At 36.2% G+C, this 20,914-nt stretch overlaps 1 protein-coding gene across 1 annotated transcript; it reads right to left on the bottom strand.

Annotated features, from left to right (window-relative positions):
• Nucleotides 1-435: 435 nt before the first annotated feature.
• On the bottom strand, nt 436-7,991 carry olfm4.L (olfactomedin 4 L homeolog). The gene is made up of 5 exons (NM_001088746.2): nt 7,916-7,991; nt 6,385-6,534; nt 4,961-5,173; nt 4,602-4,752; nt 436-1,492 (listed from the first exon to the last, which is right to left on the bottom strand). The coding sequence occupies exons 1-5, from the start codon at nt 7,964-7,966 to the stop codon at nt 654-656; spliced, it is 1,404 nt and encodes a 467-aa protein (NP_001082215.2). The 5' UTR covers nt 7,967-7,991; the 3' UTR covers nt 436-653.
• Nucleotides 7,992-20,914: the final 12,923 nt, after the last annotated feature.

Here is a 20,914-nt window from a genome sequence, read left to right on the forward strand (position 1 = left end):
AATATTTTTGAAATATTTTTTGTATCCAAAGCAGTACTAATACATATGAGAAACAAACATCATGACCAAATCTCACTAAAGGTTGTGATCTAGATCTGTGCTACTCTGTTGACTTGCACACAAGCAGTATTATCTAATGTAGATACTATTAGGGAAATGTGCTACATAAGCGGTGGTGCTGGTGTCAAATATGTGCCTGTCTTCAATCAGGTTCTAGTGCAATGCAAATGTATATGCAAATGGTGACGGTCCATATAAGTTCTTCTACAGCGCATTATATTAACTTGCAGATAATTATTTAAGGCAAGATTCTCCCCTTGACTTTTTACAGATGTGCCCCTGTCTAAGATTAAAAATAGTTACGAAAAAACATTAAATAAAGTTATTTATAACAATAGCACACATTAAAGCTAAAATAAAGTAGAGTCATATAAGAATTTTTTATTATTTTATCTCTTTTGAGTGCAAAGTAAAAAAAAAACACAATAAAATACTATGGTATTCTGTTACTGATAAACAATGAGAAGACAGTGGTTCTAAAAATACCTGTATTTTGGAAAAAAAAGAGAATGGAGTCTTTGCGTAAAAGAAATTGCTAGAAAAGGAGTGCAAACAAGTCTCTATTTTGACCCATCTTGCCAGAAAAGTCTGATTTAAGCCAGATTCAACAATGGTTTGAAGGCAAGATCATAGCTGATTAAGTAACCATCATTGTACATAGTGAGCTTTTGATCATTTGGATTATAAGCAAGACTCTGAACATTTTCCATCATCTTGTCCAGAATTATACTTAGTTTTCCTTCCTTGTTTGTTTTTGTGTCATACATATAGAATATCTCCTCCTTTCGAGTACTAAGTGTTCTAGTGGCATAAAGAACACCACAGACCATGAAGGCATTTGTTGCTCCAAGCTTATACTGAGAGGTGGTCCAAGTCTTTTCCACTGTTAAGGTGGTGGAATTGAGTTTGCTAATCACAATGTTTCCAGAATTTTGTTCAGTGGAATAAATCACCCAAAGTCCATCTTCATCACTGGCTAGATCTATATCTTGCCAACTGGAGGAGGCATAGGAGAAACGGTTATTGAAGGAAGCATCTGTTAGTGGCTTACGTTCTACAGCATTAGTGTCCACATTGTATTTGCAGATGTCTTTGGTGTTGTAGCAGTTGTAATACATTGAGTTGTTATAAACCATCATACCTCCACCTTGTCCACAAATGGAATAGTCAATTTGATTGTATTGCAGATTCTTAGTGAGTATTTTATCTGTAGGCTTCTTAAAAAGCAAGAGGTCATCGTAGGATGCATAAAATCTCATAATGTTCATTATGCGTCCATCGGTTTGCAGAGGAGCTACCCAATGAATATCTTGATTGGCTCCTGGAAATGTGTCCTTACCCCATCCTCCAAATTTATAGGGAAATCCCAGCCAGTTCAACTGCACCACAAAAGGTTTACTGATGTTTGCCAATCCTCCATGTTTGCAAGTTCCTATAGAAAGAAAACAACATGAAATAACTTTTGATACCACATTTTAAAAACAATTTTTTTAAACAAACAAATGTACAATTCCGTTGTGTAATATTTTATCCTGCAATATATGCCACACTGCGGTAAATTTGTACAAAGGTAAATGCCCTCCAGCATCAATAATCCTTTTATACTTCACTGTGCCTTATTCTGTAGAGGCCAAGGGGCAGATTTATCAAAATGTGAGTTTAGAACTTAACTCCCACATTTTATTCAGTCTTATGGAATTTTTAGAATTGTATTTATCAATGGGTGAAAGTTGTTGTTACAGTTCTACATTTTGATAAATCTGCCCCCTAGTGTTAGTTTTGTTTTTTCTCTCTCTACATGATATGAGCAAATTAGGTGTGTTCCTTTTGTATGCCTGCCTTCTGCAATTATGTTGGTAACAGTTCTAAGGTCACCCACACCTAATGATAACACAGGGCATTCCCCTGGCCATTAGCTAGTGATCCAGTCTATTCAAACATGCTCAAAATGTACATTTTGGACAATGGCACAATAGGAGTTTAATGATAACATTTTATTCTTAGAAAAAAAGAAACATAAGATATGAAATTCTAAAAACTTCTGTGAACTGCTTTCCTTGTTTTCAGATGAGTACTTTCCCAGTTGCCACAAGTAGCATGATACCTGTTGAACATTATTGAAATAATTTTTTTGCGATCCAGCAGATAAATCCAGATAAATTAGGGAGGATGTTATGAGAGAGTAACAAAAACATTCCTAGTAATAGGCAGAGTGAACTACAAGTGTAGTGCCCCCTTCCCAATTAGTTATGTTCATGGTTTTAATAAATGGATCCAACTAGAATGTTGGAGAGTTCATCAATTTAAAATAGTTCACTTGGAATGTGGAAAGATGTTTTTTGAGGTGAGAACTCTATTACAAAAGCCTTTTGTCCTTAATATAATAAAGTTGATGTAAGTCTTTGGTTATGTTCAAAGATAAACAAAAATATTTGGAATTGGTGGAGACTTTTCTGCATGGCGGCTACAAAGTAAGGGCTATTCCTACGCTGGTTAAAAAAAGGCAAGTTCCTTCCATAATTGACATTTTATCATACCTTAACCAACTAAGTGGTCAGGAAGACAAAAAAGCCAAAACAACTGAAGTAAAATTAATTTGGTGAATTTATGGGTCAATGTATTGGTCAATTTATTTTAATGCTATTGATTAAAAAAATAGAGTCCATGTCTTTAAAATGCATCATATCTGTGATTGACAGATCTCTCACATTTTCTATTACTGCCATAGTAATCTTTTGGAAGCAATAGTTCATATTTTTCTTTTTCTTATTCATCCACTGGGCATTGTTTATTTGATTTATTTGTTTTGCTCTTCCAATGTCCTTGTTTTATTGGGGACAGAGATGCCACTTTTGAGTCATGTTCTTTAACTTGCATTCGTTTAACTATCATAACGGCATCTGTTTGTTTATTCAAAAAAATCAATAAAATGTTTTTGGTCCTGTCTGGATTTATGGAAGGTTTATCCAGGAAAGTCTAAATTGATATGGATATTTAAGGTCAGCCTTTTGACAGGTACAGGAAGGGTGTAGAACAACAATTATATATAAAACTTAAAACATATACAATACACTTCTAGGTAGGCATTGCATGCTCTAGGTACACTCATTACCTTCCACAATATTGTATCCCATTGCCAGTGGGCTTGGAATATCAGCCCTGAACTAATTTTAAGACTAAAGGAGTTTGTTCCAATGATGAATTTACAACTTTTTCTCTATTATCAGCAAACTTTGTAAGCCCAATAATGCATTTCATGAAGAATACTATGTGGGATCAAAAGTGTATTCAGTTAGAAACTTTCTTATTATGTCTCTTAGGCACCTTCACTGTAGAGGTGGCCATACACACTACTATTATGACCTTTCATGACCATTGGTCATATGAAAGATCTTTCATTCACTCTACTGATGTTAAGAGCTAATCGTCAGGTATGCAGGTAAAAACAAAAATAATTCTTTAGCTCTATTTGATGAGTCAGCGTTAATGTTATGATGCCTAATCAAAATTTCAATCCTGCCCAATCGATGAGAAGACCATTATCCAAGGATTTTTACCGATATTGGACACCTTGTCTCCCATCACACATGCACATATTATTGTACGAAAGATCTTTCTTACGATAAATATTAGTGCATGTTTGGCCACCTTATATCTCATATGGTAATGTATGTCATGTGTGTATACTAGATGGTCCTTACATACCACATTTAGTTGGTGGCTTAGAAGGAACATTGCTTTTGAAATGTGCCACATATTTGTATTTGTATAAAAAACATACAAGGGATATTAGAAGTCAACAAGAGGTTTCATGACCATAATCAGTCATGCAGCCATGATAATTAGTATATCTGGGTACCTATCAATGCAAGATGCACACAGTCTGATTTATTCACATATAGGCAAGAGGTTGATGCTCAGCTTTTTTGGGCTTTACCCTTTGTCAAGTAGTTTTAACCTGAATAAATAACAATAAACAGTGTAAATATTGAATTCCATCTGACTACATGTAATTGGAGCATAATAGTTTTGTTCCTTCAGTCCTTCCAAACAAAGTGTTCTTTTATAGGTGTCCATAAAAATATGTCAAACTAACTGTGTATTCATGTACATTGTGTCGTGGACACCTATAAATGGATATTCTGATGGGAAGAAGTGAAGACACAGAGCCATTATGTCCCATGAAGATATGGTCAGATCGGATTTAACCTGTATAATGTTCACTGTTGTTTATTCTGTTTGGAACTTGACAAAGGGGAGAATCCAAAACGTTGTATCAGCTTGCCTATATGTGAATAAAATAGGTCATATGCAAACTGCTCTCTGGCGTGCCCAGGTACAAATATTTCTGATATTATTACTGAAGTGAGTCAGCGGACTAAATAGTGCACAAGTCTTGCCGCTTTTTGAAAATGTGCATCTTTTCCAGATGTGAGTGTTTGTTCTGATTCTGCTCCACTTTTTATATGCTTCATGTTTTGTAAAAGGAGATACATTTTAAAAGTTGTTCAGAAATAGTTAGACAAAGGTCATTTACTTACCATAACTAATAGAAGGTTGTGTAGGATTAACATGGTTCTTCTCACACTCTTCCAGGCGCTTCCGCAAGGCAGCTATCTCCCGTCGCACAGCTAACACATTGTTTTTATCATATGACTCCAGTTGGTTCACCATAATGGAGATGTTGTGTATCTGACAAATATTAAAGAGTTCACATTATTTGAAAGGACTGCATTCATCATATAAGCAAACTGATACATACAATGCCAATCTGAGACATTTCTATGAGATTTTCTGTAAACGCTAAGCAAACTAATTATACATAGCTACCAATAACTTATATAGATATCATTACTAAAAACTAAGTTCAAAACAGAATGAGCCTTTACAGATGTCTTACCTCAACAAAGAGACTCTCCACTAAAACACTGGAACCATTGATAGAAGATTTGAGTTGGACTACTAAAGATTCCATCTCATTAATCTCTAGCCTCAGCAGTTCAAAGTCAAGCTCTGTGTATGAGATGCCTCCCATTTGCATATTGTCAACCTTCTTGGTCAGATTGGTCAGCTTCTGCAGGTATCCTGTTAAAGTGGCCTGGTAATTTCCTATCTGTAAACGTATGGCAGAATAATTAAGTTATTACTACAAACTATTGCCTAAAAAGTGGTGACCATTGGGAGAATATTCTAGTTATTACTACAATCTATTGAGATGGAAATTAAGTCACCATACACATAAACAAAAATGGCACATATAAAGTATATTGCAGCGCTACCTTTCTTAGCGCTTCTCTCAAACACATCATGGTCAAGACTATGGCCCTTCTTGGGATCGTTTTCTAAAGGTATACATGCAGAAATGTATACTGTTCCCTGCAGTTATAAATATTGTGCCTCAGCAATTATTTTGTTATGCTCGATAGAATATGCATGCTCTTGTAGCTGCCGTATACATTGGACCACTGTATGAAGAAGTCTTCATGACCTAATAAGTGGCACAAGCATCCAAAAAAGATACACATATTTCAAGTTCAACCCATAATTGCTATAATGTTAGTACCATGAATATCATGAAGCCATCCACTATGGGTGCTGAGGTAATCTAAGACCAGAATTATCCTACCAGCTAGTTAAAACTCTTAACTGATTCAGAAAAGAGCCAGTTTGTCATTTCTCTTGGTATTTGGTTCAGCTCCTACAAATATGCTGTACATGAAATTGTAATCTTATAGTTTTACCTTTCTTCATAGGCCCTACCACAAAGTTATTTATTGTATTTGTAATGTGATGTTCTTAGGAGGTATGTTCCATTACTTTTCCACTTCCAATGCACAAACGGTTTCCCTTAGTTAAAGATTAATCTTGTGTCAAGCAATGCCACCTTGCCCTCAAGTGCCAGGATAGTGGCACTTGTAAAACATAATTGGTGCAATTCTAACTTTATTACTGTACAGGGGTGTTAAAATGAATTACAGGGCACTGGGGCTCATCTATAAACTATGGGAAGTAACCCATAATAAACAATCAGTCATAATCATTTTGCAGGCAACTGCAAGTAGAACAATAAACGCAAGCATCTGATTACTGCCCATGAGCATATTTGCCCACTGTTTATAAGTACCTCCCAGGATGTATGCGAGGAGTTTGTATATTCCTCCTGGTATTCTGGCTTCCTCTCACTCTCCAAAAAGATCCAGGCTTTATATATATATATATATATATATATATATATATATATATATATATATATATATATATATATATATATATATATATATATATAGCAATAATTGGGTACATTGGATTATCTCTTCCCAGTACCTTAGTGATCTGTTCCTGGAAGCTGACGCTCAGTTTCATGTTTTCTTTTTCCAGAATCTCCAATCGATCAGCAGGAAAGGTCATATCTGGGACAATCAATGAACATTGACAAACCCCATGTTCATCAAGAGACCCAGGAGTTGAAATTGCCTATACAGGAATTTGAGATTGAAAGCAAAACAAACATAAAACATTCACCCAAATAAGAAAAATCAGGCAAAAACTTAATATTTCCATTTTCAGCAGTATATGTTGCTGAACAAAAAAGCTATATAGACTTATAGAACAGATGCAATTAGGGCTGGCAATGAATGGTGCAACTAGAGTGAGACTGGCATGCTTATAAGTAACCTCAATTGTTTATTTACTCTACAATATAAACTCTCCTTATAACAAATGTTATTATTTCATAAGACCTCTACTTCTCACTTATTGCAACTCATCTCATCTGAACTACCTGAGTTATGTAGTAACGTAGGCACAGTCTATACCACTCCAGCAACCTTTGGCAACTAACCAGAAGATCCTCTAGTGCAGTAAAAACATGGTTATTTATCAAAGTCAAAGTCAATATTTTCTGCTACAAACTCAGATCAAATCTGCTCGGGTTTTTTTGTGCTTATTTATTATTACATTTTCCTGAAAATTTACTTTGCGGGGAAAAAAATCAGATTTTCACGATTTTTTCAGATTTTTCATCCAAAAACCCAGCGCACATCAAATAATCATGGGGACTTCTCCCATTCACTTATATGCAACCTCGACAGGTCTGAGATGCCGGATTTTCTGATTCTGACTTTTCCATCCTCTGGGTTTATTAGATTTGTAAAAAATTTAAAAGTCAGATTTTATTAAAAAATCATAAATTTTTTGTGATTTTTGCATTCGGAGTTCAGTAAATAACCCCCTAAGAGTAGCTTTTATGACCTACTGAGCCATGACAAAAGTTTCTTCATAGTATTGCACATCCCTGTTATGTAAGTGTTAAAGCAATGAAAATAATGCATTGTAAGAGTCTTTTTATATCTTTAAAGATTTTTAACATAAATCAGGTAGCCAAAAATGTTTTTAGAACCATTTCTAATATGGTAGAATTCTTCAGTACTTGCTACATGGTAAACTGTAATCCATACTCATCTTATGTTCCTTCTCCTCACTGCTCTGAGGAAGCCCTAACTATTTATCTCTTCTCCAAATAACTTTCCAATGACTTTCTATTTAATCTAACTACAGTGCCCTCTTATATACCCAAACTAGTAAACAATAATTAAAATTTCTTCTATAACTCTCTTTTTTGCATTAATTAAGCCCATATTACAACTTTTCTTATTCTTACACATTTACAATATAATCCACACTTTTTCCTTTTCCTATAACTTTCAAAACTGTAAAATCACCTCCTAGAAAACCCAATAAACACTCCTCCCCCACCCTATCCCCAAACATAGAACCCAAGGTTTTTCTTCTGCTATGAAAAGAACAAAATAGCTTGTGATATGATACCTTACTGGTAATTTATAGTTAAACTCACCAGTGAGGCGGCCTGGCAAATCCCCAGAGCAGTGATCAGAAGCTGCAGCATTTTGCTCTCTTATCCTGTCCTCTATGTCTTGAGCCACTTGCAATCCCCATATAAATACAATTTTAAGGTGGGGGGGAGTGTCATCGTGGAAATTCCAAGATACCCCTTCCCATAAATTGTATTTCCCCTCCCTCTTCATTTAGTCTGACGCACACACCCCTGCAGGCTATATTGTTCTTGAGCTCTTGGGAAATGCTCTTATTTACATAGGTGAAGTAATCAAGTGCAATCATAGCCCAAGCACAAAATCATCTCCCAGGATGTAGGTATTCCACAACAGCACATTGTGTGACAGGTTGTACTGAAGGAACCTCTGACCTGATATGGGAAACAAAATGATACAGGTAGATGGGAAGCAAATAAGTAGAAAGAACAAAAGAAGGAAATAGATAGACAATACTAAACAGATTTATTACACAAAAAATAATTTAGGGATAGCAAGAGGAAACAGTAGGGGAATCACACAGTCAAAGGGCAGTATCACATGGGACTGAACTGAAGCTGATTACTTTGTTTTATTGAAAGCTGGAAGTACAATGCTTTTGGGGGAATTATCAATATTCAGTCTGACATAAGTACTCCTATCGGTCCATTTCATGAAAAGTGATTGCCACAAAGCTGGGAACTGAATAATGAGTACAGATAACATTGACAGAAGGAAGGACCCTTTCACATTTAGAATATTCAAGAGAAAATGCAAGTTCATTTATGGCCAATAAGCAACAAAACACATTATAGCTAACTGAATGCCTTAGGCATTAAAACATACTTTCTTTTGCTGATAAATTCTGCAGATAACTAGTTTAGAAGAACCCCAAGTGATCTTAAAAGAAAATGCTTGTTATGGTTTCCTGTAGTGAATGCCTATGCAGGGCAAGCAACATGGCATCTCCCACTAACATGCCTACATTTATATATAATGTCCAGTATGCATCATTTTTCTAGTGAAACCTGTTTATCGACAATTATGGTGCTCCTCTAAGACCAGCAGTTACAAGTTGTCACAAGTCATTGGGTTCAGCTAAGATTTCTGTACTAATAAATTTGCCAGTTTGTTTGCATTGCCCACTGTCAATTTTCCAACAGAGAATGTTTAGACCTTCTTTTACACAAAGAAAAGCTGACCAGCTAATGGTTACTAAAACAATCATTTCAGGCACAAATTTGACTTAAAGCTAAACTCAAGGAACTATAAAAAAAAATAGCTAAATGACATAAATAAATGGTACACAGGACAAGTATATTATATAATATATTCATACCTAGGTATTTATTGTTTTCTCTGCCTATTGATTGAAGGAAATTGAAGGAAAATGATACTATACCGGGCGCAGCCTATTGTTCAAGAACATATGAATGAAGCAATGCAGAAATAATGCTCTCAGTATTTACACACCTAATTCAGGATTTTGTTCCTTTGTACATGCACACGTAGGGGCACATTTACTATGGGTCGAATATCGAGGGTTAATTAACCCTCGATAGTCGACCATCGAAGTTAAATCCTTCGACTTCGGATTTACCGCAATTCATTTGATCGAAGAACGATTAAATCCTTCGAATCGAACGATTCAAAGAATTTTAATTCATCGATCAAACGATTTTACTTTGATCACAAATTGCTAGGAAAGCCTATGGGGGCCTTCTACCTACATTGGTGCTCGGTAGGTTTTAGGTGGCGAAGTAGGTGGTCAAAGTTTTTTTTAAAGAGACAGTACTTCGACTATCGAATGGTCGAATAGTTGAACGATTTTTAGTTCAAATCGTTCGATTCGAAGTCGTATTCGAAGGTCGAAGTAGCCAATTCGATGGTCGAAGTAGCCAAAAAAATACCTAGAAATTCGAAGTATTTTTCCTTCTAATCCTTCACTCGAGCTTAGTAAATGTGCCCCCTACTGTTTTTGGTGCATTTATGTAGCTCACCCAAGAATCATCTTAGTAGTGAGTAAGTAATAGTGAAGAGAAAAGTAAGAGAACAAAAATCTTGTGTCTATCCCAAACTGAAACATATTGCCAGTGGTTCCCATTGTGTTTCCAAGCAGAAAAAAATGATTCTTGCAGCTGTATGAATTGCTTCGGAGTAGCTCTTCAAAAGTCTTAGAATACCTGTCCATATCATATTAAAAGCTTTTGTAATGTAAGCTACCCCTTTATGGTCATTTTATATTATTATATTAGAAATGGAATGTCCTATGTTACCAAATATTATTGTTCATTAATTAAATAGGGATTAGATGGCAAACAAATAAAGTATTTAAGTGAAGTTCGTCATGTAAGTCAGAAATCAATCTTATTGCTGTTAAAAAGCTAATCATTCATATGCTCCTACCTACCTTTGATCTTTGGAAAGTCCATGCTTAATTGACACACCCTGGGTCTGTTTAATAAAAAGCAAACCAGTTCAAACCAGAGGTGTGGACAATGAGAAAACCCCCAGCCCTGAAATCAGAATGAGTTTCCTTTATTCTAGGAATAAAGGTAATGAGAGGGGGGGCATGGTGGGATCTTATGTACTGTTTCAGACAGGCATCGTCAAAACAAATGTGGAAAAACTGTAGGTCCAGCTTCCACCTGAGTGCAGTTACAGAGAGGAGCACAGATAGGCTCAAAAATGCATTCTTTACCTTTTTTTCAGGCCAATCTCCAGTATGCTTCATGTACCTTAAATCAGACAGGAGCTGTGGCTGTCCGTGCAGCTATATGGATCTGCAGAAGAGAATGGATCCACTTCTCTCTACCTGCCTACAAAATGGGCACAGAGAAGTGGAGCCAACGCTCTGTTTGACCAGGATTAATGCAAATAAATGTATTTTCAAACCTAATCCTGTGTTTATCTGCAGGCCGAGAATTGCAGTAGCAGTAGCCTAATGTTTCTGCCTGTATTATAGTGCAGTTTAATAGATGCATCAGGTAAGATCTACAAGGCTTAGATAAGCAACTAAATATGCATTGCTGCAGGCTACAGCTACAGGTAACTATACTTAAGGGCTTTAGCTTGAAAGACTAGCGAAAATATTTTTCACTAATAAACAAGCCCTGGGGACACAAGTTTACACTGAGATAATTTTGCTTAGCCTGTACCACCATATAAGTAGTTTTTTTCATCACAAATTCACAATTGCTTGATTGTATACTAAACAATTACTTTAGCTGCAGATATCTTCCAATGTCATGCTAACCTTAATTATTATATTATTATTATTATTTAGCAACAGTGAAGTGAGTATTTTGTAGGTTTCTAGTGACCAGTATTTGCATTCACCTACTTTGCTCAGTCTAACTGCAAATATGTATTAAGTTCATTGTCGCTGTCCTATGTGATTTATTAGCTGGGGGAACCTGGTCAGCATAATGTAACCATAAACAATAGTACTTTCTCCATGTTTTCAGGTAAGGGGGACCACGATTTATGAATAAATACACAGACAAGAATAAATATATGCAGTTTTTTGTAAAGCAATAATTCCAGCAGCACTCCGATATGTGAATCAAAGATCATTTATTCATGCCATTAGCAGAGCGACGTTTCGGGCTATTCCAGCTAGCCCGAAACGTCGCTCTGCTAATGGCATGAATAAATAATCTTTGATTCACATATCGGAGTGCTGCTGGAATTATTGCTTTACAGTGGAGTTTTTCCTTGGGCAGAGAGGAACACAGCTGTGCACACGACGCTGCAAAAGGCGATCTAGTATAAGTGTGGCACCTTATTGATTTGATTTGACTATATGCAGTTTTTTGTAACTGGGAAAGAAATGTTTCTAATTTAGGCAGTATCCGGCCCAGATGATCCTGACTCATATTTTTTGGATATCAATGGATATTGGTTGCTTAATTAGACATTCTAGATTAATTCATTGATAAATGTACCAATGCATCAGCATTCAGCAATATATTCTTCATTCACTCCTGCTGTTCTGATTGTTAAGGCTGTCAATCTAAATCTAAATGAATGTCATTGGGGGTCAGTTACAACCGTAAGTGCAGTTGTAATCCTGTAAATTTCCCTGTGTAAAACCCTTTTTATTATTTGTACTTGCGTAAAAATGCTCTCCATATACTTCTGTACTTTCGCCCAGTGCTGCTCAGTCCTTCCTTCCTTTCTTTCATGCGCATGAAGCACTGCACCACCTATTAATGCAGGGGAAACCCTGATGCTACAGCCTGACTAGGTGGTCAGCGTTCCTCTTGCACCCGGTGTTGCACTTGTGCCTAAAAAATTGGGCAAGGACAACCTTGCACACCAAGCATCATAAATGATGCACCAATATGTGCATTCATTTGTGTTTATAGTTGTTATTGTGTCAGACACAGTGCAATTGCATCAAGAGTATTACCCCCTTAAAACTTCAATGACATTGGAATTCTGGGGAAAAAACACTGGCAAAAAACATGGTAATAGCGCTCCAAATTGCACATTATTCAATGCACTTGTGTATGTAAATTAGCCCTATTGTATCAAAATACAATAACTGCAAACAGATGATCATAAAAAATGTAATGTGGGTGGTAAACTAATTTTTGCAGACTATGCTAGGATTGTAAATGTAGTGTTTTTTTTGCTATTTATTTTACATATGTAAACTTTAGCAACACAATCACACGTGTAGCTTAAGCTATCACATATAGGCAGATATTTTTTCATTCTGATTTTGGTCATTTTCCAAGGATACTGCATAGTCAAATTTTAGTTTGTCTTGCTGGCTACTACTTGTTTACCAAATCTGAATGATCGTAAAGAAAAGCCAGTCTAAAATGTAATGCGATGCAGCAAATATGTGTCAAAGTACGTATGCCAACCAAAGTCAAATCCATCCATCCATTTGGCACTACATTGTATCCAATCAGTCAGATATCCCACACATGAGGCCCAGTCCAGACTATATTTAACAGATGATAAGATACAGTGTTTGCTTGTTTGAATGGTGTAATATATATTTAAAATTTTGTTTTTGACTCCCATAGAATTATTGCTCTAAAACTATCTTGTGTAAAATGTGCATTTAGACAAAAAATGAAAACAAAAGATGGCTGAACAAATGATCCAAAACAAATAAAACTGATATTCACTGAACATTTTAAAAATGTTATGAAACATTAGAACAGGACCGGAACTAGGGGTAGGCAGAGTAGGCACGTGTCTCCTACCCCAAGTCCAGTTCCCTTCTTTTCTCTTCGCGCTTCTCAGCGCTTCTGTGCATGCGCACGGCCAGGAATTCGCGCATGCGCACTAGAGCGCATATTCGCGAATACGCACAGGCGCCTAGGGCACCTGCCCAGCGTGGCCTGGCACTGCATTAGAAGATAACCCACAAGACAGCCTGAAATTCCTACAGGAAGCCGATCTTCAAAAATTGAAGGTTCAAGATTGCGACATTTTAGATGCACTAATAACGGAAAAAGAAATAAAACATAAAACGATTAAAAAATGGAAAATCACCAGGGCCAGATGGCCTTTCAGAAGAATTTTACAAATATTTATCACCTGACATATTCCCAACGCTAGCCACATTATACAATGATACTTTGCAGGGAAACCATTATGGCATGAAGCAAATACAGCTAGAATAATATTGATTCCTAAAGAAGGCTGAGACACAACAGATCCAACTTCTTATAGGCCGATATCAATTTTAAACCAAGACTTGACAGACTACAACAAATACTACCCACAATACTTATTAAACACCAGGTAGGATTCCTCAAACAACATCATCCGGTCAAAGCTCTTCGTAAAATATTAACAGCAGTTTACTGCAGTAACCTAGAAAAAAAAACATGGAATGTTAATAAATTTAGATGCAGATAAAGGCTTTGATAGGATATTACATGCACATCTATGTCGTTTGCTTAAATTCCAACACTTTGGCATTCACATGCTCAATCTGAACAAACCCCCAATATTTCACACCTAACACATTTTTAACAATTAATAATGTTAACTCTGAGAGATTCCCAATTAACAGAGGCACGTGTCAAGGGTGCCCTTTATCGCCTCTTTTATTTAATGTTGCCATTGACCCTCTACTAAGACACACAGAGATACAAGGAATACTAATAGGAAAAACAACTCTAAAAGTGACAGCCTTTGCTGATGACATATTACTTTTCCTCGGTCAACCAAAAACAGAAATACCTATACTTTTACAGAGATTCTGAAATATAGCTGGATTCCAGATCAATTTAGACAAATCAGAAACCCTCCAATTACACCATTCGGAACCCACATATTGGCAACCACACTTTCCTTTTAAAAAACTTAACAACATTTTAAATACTTAGGAATTAAAATACTTTCACATCACAAAGATACATATACATTAAACATACGGACAACAAGAAACACAACAATGGAAACATATTAACTTAACATTCCTAGGTGGAATACACTTTATAAAAATGATTTTGTTTCCTAAACTTTTGTACCCACTCCAGATGTTGTCCTTCTATATTAAACCAACAGATCAGAAGAGACTAAAGCATATTTTTAGAACATTTATTTGGAACAAAAAATCGTCCTAGAGTTAAGCTCCCCATTGACCATTGACGCGACAATTCTTCTTGCCGAACGACCGATTTTAGGGAAGTACGACCAATCCTTCGAAATTATCATGCGGTTAGTGGGATTCGAACGATCGTACATCTTACGATTTTTCGGCCGACATCTGTCAGGAAATTGATCGGCCAGGTCAAAAAATCTTTGTCGGCCCCAGTGCAATCTATCTAAGTTTGCAGGGCCAAGCAGGCAGCTCCCCTTTGTTTTCCTGGCAAATTGGTCTTTTTAGTTGATGGTAAATTCGTACGATCGTTCCGAGAAGATCGTGGTCTCACGATCAGGATCTGATCTTTTAAAAATCTCAACATCTATGGCCAGCTTAAATCTTTTCAAACTACAACCACCTAAAAACCTAGGAGGAACTAATCTCCCCAACATTACGGAATATAACGAGGCAATGCTTCTTAGATACACGGGAGACTGGCTGCTTAACAGAGATTTATATACAACGACATCTTTGGATCAATATCTAACTAACAACCTTTCCCTAAACTACTTACTTCATACATCCATACATAATATCCCACAAAACATATGAGATAACCATATGTTTTATGACATACAAAGCATGGCAATCAGTCAGGAAAAAACACAAACTACCTCACCATATCTATCATGGATAAATAACAAAGATTTTCCAATTGGCATACAACATCCCATTCTTTTTCAATGGTGAACACATGGATTACAAAATCTCTACGACATATTAAATTATAATTACTCAATTTTATGTCATACAAAAATATCAGAAAAATACCCATTCGCTACACCACACATTTTCTAAGCCTGCGAATTATTCCTTTTGCAAATCATGTGGTAAAACAAATATATCACACTATTGTAACATTAATTGAAACTGAAAAAAAAAGAAACATCTAGCTTCAAATGGACCACATAGATTCCAGATGTCACAACATCAGACATCTTAAAACAACACATGAACATCGTGAAACTACTTCCAGCAAGTATATATCAAGAAATGTCTCTCCAAATCCTTCATAATTCATATCTAACTCCAATCAGAAGACATAAAATGGGTAATCTATCCTCTGATAATTGTCTGATAATTGTTTTAGATGCCACTCCCCTAAAGCTGACCTAATACACAACCTATGGTCTTGTTCCATACTACAAACCTTTTGGTAGGAGGTGATCTCTTCTGGGTGCAGTTGGCTGGAAAACCACTCCAATTACAAACAGAATGGGGCCTTTTCAGCATCACTACTTTCTATACACAACTAACAAAATCTGGGAAAAATTTGATGGGAAGACTAGCAGCAGCAACTAGGAAAACAATATTACTACATTGGTTAGACACTGAACCCCCCTCCTCAGTGTTGGCAAAACAAAAATGATATAATATCTTTCAAATGGACTGGCTGAAAGTTTTAACCCGAAAAGAAACAAAAACTAAAAAATTCTTTAACATATGGATAGGGTTGCCACCTTTTCTGGGAAAAAATACCGGCCTTCCTATATATTTATCTTTTTTTCCCTATTAATAACATTGGGATCAGCCATCATTTTTAAAAATACCGGCTAGGTGGCAACCCTACATATGGACAACATACATAGAATCTCTCCCAAAACACATCAAACACTTTATGGTTTATACATTTAGATATACAACATGCTACGACTTAGAGACATTGGGGCAAATTCACTAAGCGCCGAAGCACCTAACGCTAGCGTCAATTCGCTAGCGTTGGGCATTTTAGTTACTTCGCAAATTCACTAACGAACGCTGGCGTAAATTCGCTAGTGTTACTTCGCACCCTTAAGCCTGGCGAATTTTCGCTACGGACGTAACTACGCAAATTCACTAACGCGCGCAGTGTACTGAACGCTACCTTTTACACTAGACTTCCTTCGCCACCTCAGACCAGGCGAATCGCAATAGAGTAGATAGGGATTGCTTCAAAAAAAGTTCACATTTTTTCTAAGTCCCAAAAAACGCTGGCGTTTTTTCTATTTTATGGGTGATAGGCTGAAAAAGATTGAAAAATTTTTTGGGGCTCCCCTCCTTCCCCCCTACATTTCCTAACTCATGGCAACTTAACTATACAGTGGGCACATGTGTAGGGCAAAAAAAAAATTTTATTTGATGTTTTGAAGGTTTCCCAGGCATTTGTAGTGATTCTACATATTCCTCCATTGAAATTTGAATTTGGCGCCGTATGCAAATTAACCATCGCTAGCGTAACTTCGCTTCGCTTAGTGAATCAACGATAGCGCAACTTCGCAACCTTACGCTACCCCTGTGCGCAACTTCGGATTTTAGTCAATTTGCGGAGCGCTGGCGAAACTACGCCTGTTGAAGTGCGGCGAAGTGCGGCGAAGTTACGCCTGCCGCAACTACGAATCTTAGTGAATTTGCCTCATTAAAAGAACACCCATTGGTTATGGAATCATCCCAATACCTCAGAAGGCTACAGCAAGAAAGAGATCAACCAGACAATGCACCTCCCAGGAGTCACTAACAGATTACTGGCTTCTTATCACAGATAATTCTTCATGGGGTCTTTACGAGGTTATCAGAATAGCTGAAAGTTAGAAATGTTAGAAAATGTTATTATATATTGTTGTTATAATCAGATGGATCTTTATCACTTATTTTCTTTTTGAAAAGATATGTAAATGTGAACCATAAAGAACTTCATTTCGTAACAAAAAAATAAAAACAAGTTTAAAAAAAAATGTGCATTTAGTATATTGTTAGAATAAAGCATTGTTACATGACTGGATAATTTTTATATTTACGATGTTAACCATGTGGCAACCATAAATTATGGTGAACCATAAAGAACTTCATGTCGTAACAAATAAATAAAAACAAGTTTTAAAAAAAAATGTGCATTTAGTATATTGTTAGAATAAAATATTGTTACATGATTATATAATTGTTATATTTACGATGTTAACCATGTGGCAACCATAAATTATGGTTTAATATATGTGCACCTTTATTGCTTTGTAATGCAAAAATAAATCATGCAGTAAGGATGATATGTGTATCCAATTTGCATTTACAGGCGAAATAACCATGAGGGCTTATAGCCATGTCTAATTATTACCCCTGTCTCATTCAGACATTCATTCATGTGTTTATTCTAAAACCAATTTATTTCAAAGTGTTTGCCTAAGGCCCTCTGGTACCAGCTTACTGAGCTTAACTAAGTCACGTTAAGAAAGAAAACTCTTAATAAAGGGTTGTTAAAAAATCTCTTTTATCGTTCTAAACCCTGTACTGACCCTGAGCAAAACCAGCCCTTACAAATATTTTGCAGCATAATCATTCTATTCTAAAGCTGGACATACAAGGTTGCATGATGGAAATTTTTTAACCCGCTTGGTCGACTTACTGCAGCAATGTGGTCAATTTTAAATTTGCGGTCAATTTTAAATTTTAAATTTTTCAAATTTTACAATACTTTACACTCCATCTGTGTAATGTTAACGAAATGATTTTATCGGATTGTCTTGAATTGGTCATTCCACACAACAACATTTTCCTTTGTATGGCCACCTTTAGGCTAGTTCCACACATTCACCCTCAATTTATATGATTCCTATTGTAGATCCTCGATTGTGGATCTGAAACATAAGCTACAGTAGTTTTGAACTGGTTCTCATTGAAAATCATTTTACTGCAGCAGATGTAAAGTTTTTAGTTCACTGACCTAGACAGAAATGTAGTTAGATGCAAAATGTAGATAATAAGTTTGGATCTTCTTCTGTTAATATATATTTAAACACATACTTCAGCAGAAGCAGATCCATGACTCTAGGAAAACTGATTCAGCCATTTGCAGTATCATTTCTGTGATTTTGTAACCCAGATCTACTTGCTGACTCTTGTTTCTGTTCTCTTCTAAGTCACATATTGTCTTTCTGCTAATATGAAACTTAATTCATTGTATTTCTGCTATCATATTCCCCTATATCACAGAGTTCACTCACAGTTAACACCATCACATTTAATTTAATAATACAGGCTTCCTGCCTAGCAGTGCAATTTTTCCCTCATCATTCTTTTACACTTCTTAATCAGATCCTTGCCAAACCCCTCTGTTTTCATCTGAACTATAGCAAAAAAGGGAAAGTTCTGCCCACCACTAAATTTTAAAGAATTAAGCAAAGTACATTGAGGCTGTGACAAAATTCATTCAGACAAATACAAGAGGTCCTCTGCACTCTCCCATTTTCAATATAATGAGGATATTAAGACATTTTGTGCATTAAATAGGTGGTTCACCTTTAAAGTAACTTTTAATATGTTATAGAATGACCAATTCTAAGCAACTTTTCAATTGGTTTTAATTATTTTTTTTGTTATAGTTATTTGCCTTTTTCTTCTGACTCTTTGCAGCTTTCAAATGAGTGTCGCTGACTCCCTTCTAAAAAACAAATGCTCTGTAAGGCTACAAATGTATTGTTATTGTTACTTTTTATTACTGATCCTTTTATTCAGGCCTCTCCTATTCATATTCCAGTCTCTTTGTCAAATCAATGCATGGTTGCTAGGGTAATTTGGACCTTAGTTACCAGATTGCTTAAGATGCAGATTGAAGAGCTGCTGAATAAAAAGCTAAAAAAACCTTCAATAATAAAAAATTTAACCAAATTGCAAATTGTCTCAGAATATCACTCTCTACATCATACTAAAAGTTATCACAAAGGTGAACAACCCCTTTAAGCTACTAAAAATGTCCTCTCCTTTAAAAAGAACATGAATTGTTTGTCCATATATTGCAATTTATTCAAGCTGACTAACTATGTCAAAGTCATCCCTGTTCATTTGAATTGGAAATATATATATTATATACAGCTTGCTACTTTAGAGAATGCAAAGCCAATAAACTTGGCTGAGTTGCTTATATTTTGTGGTTAGGAAGTGCATAACGGTGATATCTGCAAGGAATTTGCATGTTCTTCCTGTGTCTGTGGATATCCTGTGGTCATCCCTGATAATATATTTCCTGCGGTGGGCTATTTAAGTTGTTTTATCTTAATTCTTTTTAAATGAACCACACCCTAACTTTTTGCATGTAATTACTTTTCCTTGCTTGCTGAATGCTCTCAACCGTACCAGTATACCATCTATATCTTGCCAGCTGTGACATTTGTATACTCAGTGTCAGACTGGCCTCCTAGGGCCCAAGAGAAAAACCAAGAAGGCACAGTTCAAACAAATAGGTTAGATAGTGCTAAACGTACTGCGTTACTGTGTTCACTGTGTGCTGCATGTGAACTCTCATGTCATCTAATTCCCTTCTAAACCCACTACAATATGGTTTCCACCACCACCATTCTACAGAAACAGCCCTTACAATAGTAGCAACTGCTTGCTGCTAAATGCACAGTACACCACTCTCTCTTAAAGGAACAGTTCATTGTAAAATAAAAATTGTTTCTAATATAGTTTAGGTAGCTAAAAATGTATCTCACCCTCTCTCATTTGGGGTACCTCAAGGTTCCATTTCCAGACCCCTCCTATTGTCAATATACACTACTGGTCTGGGTCAGCTGATCAATTTATTTGTGTTTCAGTCTCATTTTTATGCTGAAGATCTCAAATCTACCTCTCCAATCCAAACCTGCCCTCACTTCTAGTTCATGTCACAGATTGTATCACAAGCAATCTCTCCCATTTATTTCCTCTTGTAAAAAAGAACATAGACAAAACTGAACTGGTTATCCTCCCTCCATCCACTTTGGCTTCTCTGCCTGACATCACTACCAGTGTCAAAAATAACCACATAACCCCAATTTTGCTTCTAAGAAGTCATCTTTGACTCTTATTAAATTTCCCAGATTAAAAAATGCTTGCTATATCATTCTGCTTTCACCTGAAGAACATTTCTCACATTCAACCTTTGCTCACACAAGAGACTGCCAAAATTCTGACTCATAACTCGTAGATCATATTTTGTATAGACAACTTACTGCTCTGTGGTCGGCCGTGTCTACATTAAACCCACAATCCATCATGAGATTTGCTGCAAGACACCTTTCCTCCAGCTCCACAGGTTATGTCCATCTTTGCCAGTCCCTACACTGGCTACCTTCCATACACAGAATTAAATTCTTGCACTCAATTACAATGTGCTTATCCATGCTGTAACCCCCATACATCACCACTCTAACTACAAAGTAAAACCACAGACATAAGTTTTGGTCTGCATATGACCTCCTACTCTCCTCCACACTCATGATGTCTTCTCACTGCTGCATCCAGGACTTTTTAGATGCACAACCCATCCTCTTATATGCTCTGCCCTGTCCCACTAAACACTATCAGAATCGGAACCTCCAGGCTTTCAAATGATCACTTAAAACCCATCTCAAGTCTGGTACTTTAGATATTGTATTTTGTTTAGCTGTATCAAGGC

Source organism: Xenopus laevis, chromosome 8L, assembly GCF_017654675.1.
Source record: "Xenopus laevis strain J_2021 chromosome 8L, Xenopus_laevis_v10.1, whole genome shotgun sequence".
Classification (NCBI taxonomy): Eukaryota; Metazoa; Chordata; class Amphibia; order Anura; family Pipidae; genus Xenopus; species Xenopus laevis.

Bases quoted from the DNA above. Each gene is read 5' to 3' on its own strand.
- olfm4.L (NM_001088746.2), bottom strand. From the start codon at position 7,966: ATGCTGCAGCTTCTGATCACTGCTCTGGGGATTTGCCAGGCCGCCTCA. The intron at 6,535-7,915 runs GTGAGTTTAACT...ATTCCTGTATAG, and splicing joins TTTGCCAGGCCGCCTCACTG to GCAATTTCAACTCCTGGGTC. The intron at 1,493-4,601 runs GTAAGTAAATGA...TTCTTTCTATAG, and splicing joins ACAACCTTCTATTAGTTATG to GAACTTGCAAACATGGAGGA.